General features: G+C 43.4%; 2 protein-coding genes across 2 annotated transcripts; both read left to right on the top strand.

Moving 5' to 3' along the window:
• The first annotated feature begins 5413 nt into the window (after positions 1–5413).
• Positions 5414–7150, top strand: LOC113443508 (histone H1.5-like). The gene has a single exon (XM_026711786.2). It carries the CDS (start codon positions 5507–5509, stop codon positions 6146–6148), a length of 642 nt encoding a protein of 213 aa, XP_026567571.2. The 5' UTR covers positions 5414–5506; the 3' UTR covers positions 6149–7150.
• A 147-nt stretch (positions 7151–7297) lies between these two features.
• Positions 7298–9200, top strand: LOC113443513 (histone H4). The gene has a single exon (XM_026711791.2). The coding sequence runs from the start codon at positions 7615–7617 to the stop codon at positions 7924–7926; it is 312 nt and encodes a 103-aa protein (XP_026567576.1). The 5' UTR covers positions 7298–7614; the 3' UTR covers positions 7927–9200.
• Positions 9201–9745: the final 545 nt, after the last annotated feature.

Below are 9745 nucleotides of genomic sequence, written 5' to 3'. Positions count from 1 at the left end.
GGGCGGCGGCTGGGAAACCCCTAATGTAATTACTGTAAACTTATTCCGATCGACAATGTTGGCAAATAATTAACTGAGCAAATTAAACTGCCTTAGTTAGGTTTTTTATTAAGTCTTATTAACAGGCTTATTAAGGCTTTTATCGTTTTTTAAAAGTATATTTTCAAGGCTTATCACATGTTTTTTTCTTTCCGGAAAGACTAGTTATTACGGGAGACGAGTGAAATGAAGCTTTCGACATCTTTACCACATTCATCGGGGGACAAAAGAGAAGGGAAAAACAGATGTAGATTAATTAGGCGCCACAACTAGTCAGTACTGCAGCGCGGCAAATTCAAACCTTGTTAATTGAACCGTAAGGTTTATATGGGAAATTTGCCACAAGATGGCAGCAGAGGACAAGGAATGCCGATTCCCCCCCTCCCCCCCCCAAGCCCCTCATGAAAAGATCTGTATAACAATGTGAAAAGATCACAATATATCCCACAACAGTTCAACCGCATGACGAGAAACTGATGTCTAAGGATACTTCCATCCTTCGGAGGTCAGTAAAATGAGGAGCCAGATGGTTGGGAGCAATAGGCTGACTCCCTACCATAAAGCGGTATATAAGTCTAAGTGCTATTGCTATTACTGTACTATAATATCTCCAGGGAATAGTTATGGCTTGGAATAATAAGGAATTAAGTTAAAATACTCATTTACCAGTATATCATCAATTGCCATCAGTGACTGAGTTTTCCATTTGTTTAAAGTATTCTGCATTTTTAAAGCTAACTATCACCATTGCACAAGGGGAAAAAATAATAAATTTGCCTATTTCAAGGAACTTTTTCTCTTCAAGGAAAAGGTGAGAGCAGGAAAAATAAAGCAATGGTGTCCTTGTTTCTCTCAAAATTAGCTTCAGAGGGGTAGTAGCAGTGGTGGGTTTCAATTTTTTTACTATCAGTTCTGTGCGTGGGGCATGGCGGGGGAAGGATATTGCAAAATTCCCATTCCCTCCCCACCCCACTAACCTGCTTTCCAGCTCCATTCTCCTGTGCAGGGCAACAAAAGAAGACCCAGCCAATCAGCCAGGACTCAGGAGGCCGAGAATAGATGTGGTATTTGTTGGTTCTCCGAACTACTTAAAATTTCTGTTACCGGTTCTCCAGAACTGATCAGAACCTGCTGAATACCACCTCTGGGTAGTAGGGTTCTACACGCTAGCTGTTTACAATATAGCTTACTTATCCCGCCAAAGCACTAACATACTTTGCTGATTCAAAAAGGCTGCATCCTAACAACATCTAGAGTAAAGATAAGATCCTTTGATTCAGAAACATTTCAACTAAAAAGAAGGCAATAACTGAGGCAGGAGGGTCCTTGGTCCCCAAAATGAGTTCCATTACTGAAACTGACCTGCTTCTAGCTATCCAACACTTCTCCACATGAACATGATATGTAAGTGGTATCTGTTATTGTTATCTCTTAGATAATAATGCAGATGATTTAAACTTATATCTTTAGAAAAGGTTTTGAAAAGAAAGGAATGGCTATCAGCATCTCTAGTTTAGAACATCGAATTGATCCACTGTTGGCTTTGACACAACCCAAAATGGAGACAAGCTCCCACCAATTTTTTTAAAGTATTAGCATGAATGTCCTGCAACTTGGCAAAATAATATGGTAGTCCTCAACTTATAACCATTTGCTTAGTGACCACTTGCAGTTATGGCATTGAAAAAAGTGACACGATCATTTTTCACAATTTGCAGTGGTTGGCAATTAATGTGTATTTATGATGGTTGCAATGTCCTGGGGTGATGTGATCACTTTTTGTGAACAAGCAAGTTCAATGCGGAAGCCAGATTCATGAAACAATTGTGTTACTAATTTCACTGTAGTGATTCACTTAACCGCAGCAAGAAAGATTGCAAAACGGGGCAAACCCAATAACTAAAATTTTAGGCACAATTATGGTTGTAAGTTGAGGACGAACTGTACGGCACAACCAATTCAGAATAATACTAGTAGCTTGGGGTTGAAATGAGAGTTCTTGGTGCACTCTGAGCTTGGTTATTTCCTTGCAGATGTTTCATTATCCAAACTAGGTAACATCATCGGTGACTAGTCATTTTAATGAAGGGTGAAGTTGGTAAACATGTGAAGTCACATACGTAGGCAAAGCACGAGGAAACAATAAAAGGCAAAGGGGGCTGGGAAGCCAAGGAGAAAATCATGCAAAGAATCCCAAAGAGAAATCAAACTGAAAGAAATAGCCTCATCTGAACTGGGTTCAATTCCTGTTACAGTTTGTGCAGGTCAATGCAATGATCATTTATATCAGCAGTGAAAAGGGTATACATCAATTCTCTCTATGTGGATTCACTTTTTCCATGTTTCTTATAGTGACATGGGCTTTTTTATAAAGTACAGGCAGTCAGAAATATGATTTGGTGCCCCTTTTTAATGGCAAAAATGAATAGAATAGAATTCTTTATTGGCCAAATGTGACTGGATACACAAGGAATTTGTCTTGCTGCATATGCTCTCAGTGTACATAAGAAAAAAGATACATTCTTCAAGAATCATAAGGTACAACACTTAATAATCATAGGGTACAATAGGCAATCAAATCATACTAGGAAACAGTCAATAAAAATCATTAGAATAAAAGCAACAAGGTTACAGTCATAGCCATAAGTGGGAACAGATGGGTAAAAAGAACGATGGGAGGATTAATAGTAACAGTTGGACAGTGTTGAGGGAATTATTTGTTTAGCAGTGATGATGTTCGGGAAAAACTGTTGTGTTTAGTTGTTCTGGTGTGCAGTGCTCTATAGCGTTTTTGAGGGTAGGGGTTGAAACAGTTTATGTCCAGGATGTGAGGGATCTGTAAACATTTGCATTCACTCAACTGGAATCCTGTGATATTTCAATGGATTTATATTAGGATGTTTATTTGTTTATTTTATTTATTTATTTGATTTCTCAATCGCTTACAGGGTAATAGGTATAAGTGTAAACATAGTTATGAATACATGAAATGGATACATATAAGAAAAATAAAAAGAATCAATGGGACAGGGACAGTAGGCACATTGGTGCGCTTATGCACGCCCCCTACAGACCTCTTAGGAAAGGGGTGAGGTCAATAGTAGACAGTCTAAGGTGAAAGTTTTGGGGGTTTGGGGAAGAAACCACAGAGTCAGGTAGAGTATTCCAGACATTGACCACTCTGTTGCTGAAGTCGTATTTCCTGCCCATCTAGTTTGGTGCGATTAACCTTGAGTTTGTATCTATTGTTTGCTCTAGTGTTGTTATGGTTGGAGCTGAAGTATTCATTGACTGGTAGGACATTGCAATGTATGATTTTATATACTATACTTAGATCGGACCGAAGGCGGTGTAGCTCTAGGTCTAGAATTTCAAGTCTGGTAACATAAGGTATTCTGCAACAAGTAGAGGAGTGGAGAACTCTTGTGAAATATTTCTGGACTTTCTCAACTCTGTTATGAATGTGTTGGAAGAAATATCCTTCTGGGTTCCAAGTGGGGGAAAAGACACTGGATTCATGGAAGTTGCTTGGAAATAAGGTTTATTGATGGACAGGATCACATACCTTCGAGCTCTTGGGTGAAAAAGGGCAGGGATGCTGAGTTTTATGCCCTTTGTTGGGATTTGAATTGGAGCTTGTATTCCGATTGGTTGTCAGACTCCCATGGGGCCGTGCAGGGGCAACTCTGTAGGCTGTCCCGAATCCCATGCTTGGTTGAGCCTTGCTGGGTGATAATGTAATGAAAGGGCTTTGGGCAATTCCTATTATGGCTCTGCTTGAAGGAGGTAGTTCTTTGTTATGTAGAATAGACTGGCCCAGGACTCAATGGCCCATTAACAAAGGTTGTGGGGGAGGGGGGTTGAGTTTCTGCCTCTGAGTTTCTACTTCTCTTTTAGGGAAAATATTCTGCCTTTTTAGTATATCCTTAAATATTTCATTTTCCTAGGAGAGGGGTGGGTTTTAACTTCCAACTGATGGTGTGACCTAATATCAATTAATAGCTTCACAAATAAAGGAAAGAAGAAAAGTTGTAGATCGAATGCCTTTGGTTCAATTATTTAGAAATATTTCATAACGCTCATTCATTCTTCAGAATTATTTTAGATTTCAGAATTGCACTTTGCATATAGCATCCAGAATGGGACACCAATAGAGTTTATATACCATTTAAAAATGACAATAATAGTGAAGGATAGGATATAACATTTCCAAGCAACTAGAGACACACAGGTAGAATTTCCAGAAGTTGTTCTACATAATTTCAAAAGGTAGAATGAGGAATAATGATTTCTGGATTCCTTCTCTGAGAAGCAGGTTCAATTCATCGCTTAAATGATCCATTACTATCCTAATATTGATATTACTCAACTTTTAGTGATTAGATATCAAATGCAGCTACTATACTACATTTCTGAAAAGTAAATGAATAAGATACATAGATGGGGTGTTTATTAAGAACTGTACTAATTTTAACCATTTAATGCCATTGGCATTTTATAGGAATCAATATACATCCATCCACAATATATTCTTCGTGTCATTATTTATTCCACCAAATTTGGGTTTTAAATTTAGGGTTTTTCTAATTAAACCACGGCAGGGAGACTGAGACCTGTAGGAAAGGAGAAACCTTCCACCTTTGGAAGCTGCCACGAGCCACTCTTTCTTAGAAATGCCACCCTCGCGATGCTGAGGGCGTCTGACAGGCAACGAAACTTCTGCGGCCGGCCTGGGGAGCCGGACATGAAGGGGGATCCGCGCTGTCAAAGGAGGCGAGCCACAAGGCGTTTTTCGTGAAATAACCCCAGTAAAAGTCCTGACTTGGAAGAGTTTGACCGGCAAAGCGCCGTTCCTCCGACGCCAGAGGGAACGAATGAATGTGTTACTTGGGTTCATCCGAGCGGCTTTTGCGGCCAAACGCCCGTCCAGGGGCAGCGCCTTCCCTCGCCACGCCGCCCCTAGGTTCCCCCGGAGTGGCCTGGCCCTCCTCCCCGGCCTCGCTGCCCAAAGGCAAGCTTTGAATTGACACCAAAAGGCCCAACATTTCCCAATGGAAGAGGCGCGAGGCCGAACGGCGCTCCGCTTCTGCCCGCTTTGCTCCCGCCCGCCGCTTCCCTCCTGCCGCCCGCCGCCCCCGGCCGAAAGGCCCGGCCCCCCTGCCCCGTTTCCACCGGGACCGGCCGGGCCCGCGACCCAGCCGCCAGTTTGGGGGCGCTTTTGGGCCCCGCAAGAAACACAAAGTGGCAGCGGCCGCCGCCGCGTCTGGCGGGCAAAGACCAGCGCCCGCGAACGCACCAATCAGGGCGCAGCTCCGCCCCTATAAATAGCAGGCAGCTCCTTTGCTTTCCTTCAGACTTTACTTTCCGGCTCCGAAAGACCCTGTGCCAGCCAGCCAGCCAGCCAGCCAGCCAGCCAGCCAGCCGCCGCCGCCCCGAAAGGAAGCCGAGAGGTCCGAAGGAGGAGAGCATGTCCGAGACGGCGCCCGAAGCCCCCGCCGCCGCTGCGCCGGCCGCCAAGGCGCCGGCCAAGAAAGCCAAGAAGCCCGCGGCCGCCGCCAAGCCGCGCAAGGCCTCCGGACCCAGCGTCACCGAGTTGCTGACCAAGGCGGTGGCCGCCTCCAAGGAGCGCAACGGCGTGTCCCTGGCGGCGCTCAAGAAGGCCCTGGCGGCGGCCGGCTACGACGTGGAGAAGAACAACAGCCGCATCAAGCTGGGCCTGAAGAGCCTGGTGGGCAAAGGCACGCTGGTGCAGACCAAGGGCACGGGCGCCTCGGGCTCCTTCAAGCTCAACAAGAAGCAGCAGCAGCAGCAGGAAGCCAAGGACAAGGTGGTCAAGAAGAAGCCGGCCCTCAAGAGCAAGAAGCCCGCCCCCAAGAAGCCCAAGAAGCCCGCCCCCAAGAAGAGCCCCAAGAAGGCGGTCAAGAAGCCGGCCGCGGGAGCCAAGAAGCCGGCCAAGAGCCCCAAGAAGGCCAAGCCCGCCAAGGCCAAGAAGCCGGCGAAAAGTCCCGCCAAAGCCAAGGCGGTCAGGGCGAAGGCAAAGGCCGCCAAGCCCAAGACTCCCAAGGCGAAGGTGGCCAAGCCCAAGAAGGCGGCGGCCAAGAAGAAGTAAAGCGGCTCCTCTGACACTTCCGATCCCAAAAGGCTCTTTTAAGAGCCACCCAATTTTTCCTTTGAAAAGAGCTGGCTTCATTTGAGCCCAAGCACTCAAGCGTCAACCCCTTTTTAATGGGAACATTTTAGGACGTCTGAAGTGCCTGCTTGAAACCCTTCCACAAGGACTCTTGGGAAGGTCGTAGGGGTCTTTCGTAGTCTCATTTCTTCCGGGCAGCGTTTTTGGATATTGAAGCATGGATGAGTGGGTGGGATAATCTTTGCTATGATTCTTTTATCTTCCGATCAAGAATAGCAACTGACTTCCCTAAGTAGGTAGGAACTCAGAACCGCGCTGTTTGTTGGACAGGGAATGCGAGGTAAAATGCTTGATGAATTTTCGGTAGCACCATATTCTCCCGTAAAATCAGCGAGAGCGCTACCCTTCGTTCTTTCCGCCACGACTATTGCCCGGATATTCCTCCCTAATTATGCACAATCTTTTTAAAAATATATAACGATAGTGGAGGACGGGGGAGAAAGAATGTCTATTGAATGAATGCAGATATGCAGAACTATTGCAACCTTTGCAATTCCTGAAAATTGCCGATTGGTTGAGAAAGCTATGATTCGTTTTAAAAAAATAACCCGGGCTACATAAGGATTCGGTGGTGACTTCATTTCTAGCCAATCAGAGCTAACGTAGGCACTGCGCATAATGATCTAACTGCAATGCTGCTTTTCCCGATATTTCGTTACAATGTAATGAAGGGATGTGAAAGTGATCGGTGTTGCTGATATGGTGTAACCCAATTTTCGGGAATGATCATGAGATGTTATCCAAGCATTAAACTATTTGAGGCGTCCTTAAGTTTAAGGAAGAAAAAAAATGCACAGTAAACATTACTGTTTTTTTTTAATGTTTAATGTTTTTTTTTAAAAAAACTAAGGATGTTCGAGGCACTTTTGCCCATCACACCGAAATAAAATGTTGAAATCAAGTACTGAAAAGGAAAAGAAATACAGTACACTAAATATTTCTGCCAGCATGCTTGTAAAATCTTCCTTGGTAAACGGCTTTGTTATAATTCACAAATCACAACTCTCAATTTCCTGAGGTGCATTTAATCTCTAAAACTTTTTTGTAAATTACAAAAGGCGGTACAACTTCAAAAAAAAAAGTTGTACACCAGCTTGTATATAGTGCTTTGTAAGCATAAAAAGAAAACTTGCGTCTTTGTAACACATTTCTTTATAAATGAAGAATCTGATTGGTCATATTCCAGTTCCTGGTTGATTTATTGATGGAAAAGCCCGCCTCTTGGGATTCTTAGGAAGGGCGAAGGAGGAGGGGGTGAAAGTGATATACGCCCCTCTTCAAGTTCTCACTCAGGTCCGGTAAAGTGCTATATAAATGTTGCTCTTGCGCCCGACTATCATATTGTTCAGCGGTTCTTTCAGGGAGTAATACCGGTTGCTTTTGTCATGTCTGGTCGTGGGAAAGGCGGAAAAGGTCTTGGAAAAGGAGGCGCCAAGAGGCACCGGAAAGTGCTTCGCGATAACATCCAAGGCATCACCAAGCCTGCTATTCGCCGTCTGGCTCGCCGTGGAGGTGTAAAGCGTATTTCAGGCTTGATTTACGAAGAGACTCGCGGTGTACTGAAGGTCTTTTTGGAGAATGTTATTCGGGATGCTGTGACCTACACCGAGCACGCGAAGAGAAAGACCGTAACTGCGATGGATGTTGTTTATGCTTTGAAACGCCAAGGTCGTACTCTGTACGGTTTTGGTGGATAAGTGCGTGAATCCCATATTTATCGATCTAAAAAGGCCCTTATCAGGGCCGCCCACGCATTCATAGAAAGAGCTGTATTCGCTTATGCATACGAGTGTAAATGTTGGATGTGTTCGCTTGTGGGTGCAAATTGAATTTGTAGTACTGGAAGAACCGTATTAGTCCCATGATGAGGGGGGGAAAAAAACCCAAAACCAAAAGTGGTCTTAGTCGGGAAACTCCTTCAGAGGAACATTGTAATCTCGGCAATTGATACAAGCTCTTTGAAAAGAAAGTGACAGCATCTGAGAATGTAAACTTTCAGTCCATTCATGTATCGCTTTTGGAAAATGAAAGTAGCTCTTTTAAAAATTAGCCCGTTTCCAGGAAATTAACAAAAATCAAGACCTTCCTCCTGCAACTCTTGAAGAGAAACGCGAATGGCTCAATTCCCCTGCCCCCGCTGCCTCCAGCTGTTTAAAACAGGCTGGTTCTCATTTCATGCCATCTTTCCCCCTTATTTCTGCCATTAAAAGTAATTGCTCTCACATTTTCTAGTCGGTGGGTATTTTTTCCTGCACCCCCTTCGTCCCCACCCCGCTTTTTCATAGCAAATAGAGAAGGGAAAGGGTTTATTTAGGAAAAGGGGCAGAGAGAAACACGTGGGGACGTCTGCCAATCGCAATGCAGCTGGAATGTTTCAGTTGAGCGCTTTCTATTGTTCTTTTTCCCGGTTCTTGTTGATTATGAATCCCAAGGTTAAGCTTGATGAGAAACGTGCTGCCTAAGTGGCAGAAAGGTTTTATAAATGGGCAGTATTCACCTCAGCTCAGGATTTGTTTAACCATGATTTAGCCAATAAGTTATGACATGAACTGTACGATATACTTTTAGTTAATTGAGCTACTTTTCATAACATCTACATTGCATATCCTATCTGTAGGCTAACAGTAGTAGTCAAATTCACACACACACACACACACACACACACACACACACACTTTAGACTAATAACCCCAGAATCATGTGCAAGTCATTTTTGATTAATAAAGTAAATTAAACATGTTGGCTCTGTGCAATTTTTTAAAAATAACTTGGTAACTAAGCAGCATAAACTGCTCTACACCGAAGTTGCTCTATGCCTTTAAAGAATTCCAGAATGCCAGTAAAAATTTTCAGAAATTACCACCCAAATGCAAAACATAAGTGAGAAGAGTTCATATGCATTATACCCTATACTCAAGTCTCATACTCAGGAGCTCAGCAGGACCAGGTTTTCTTAGAATTTGAATTGGATAGCACCAGATAATCCCAGAATTGTAAGAGAAAAAAGGCTAGATTGGGAAATTGAAAAAATGTCTCAGAAGAAAGCAAACCACATTCATCCTGCCAAAAAAATATTTTTATATCCTCTCTTTTTTTCTTTATAAGTACAGGTAGTCCTCAACTTGCAACCATTCATTTAATGACCATTTGAAATTACAATGGCACTCACTAAAAAAAGTGACCGTTTTTCACATTTACGGCTATTGCAGGATCCCCATGGTCACATGATCAAAAATTGGATGCTTGGCAACTGGTTCGTATTTAAGGCAGTTGCAGTGTCCCAGGGCCATGTGACCACCTTTTCCAACCTTCTGACAAGCAAAGTCAATGGGGAAGCTAGAATCACTTAACAACCGTGTTAATAAATTAACAACTGCAATGTTTCACTTAACCACGGTGGCAAGAAAGGTCTCAAAATGGCGTACAACTGTTGCTTAGCAACAGAAAATTTTGGCTCAATTGTCATAAATCAAGGACTATCTGTAATTCAAGGTGGTGAATATGCATAATACTCCT

The sequence above is a fragment of the Pseudonaja textilis genome, chromosome Z (assembly GCF_049901715.1).
Source record: "Pseudonaja textilis isolate UNSWEBS1 chromosome Z, rPseTex1.2, whole genome shotgun sequence".
Classification (NCBI taxonomy): Eukaryota; Metazoa; Chordata; class Lepidosauria; order Squamata; family Elapidae; genus Pseudonaja; species Pseudonaja textilis.
This window is presented reverse-complemented; position numbering and strand designations above follow the sequence as displayed.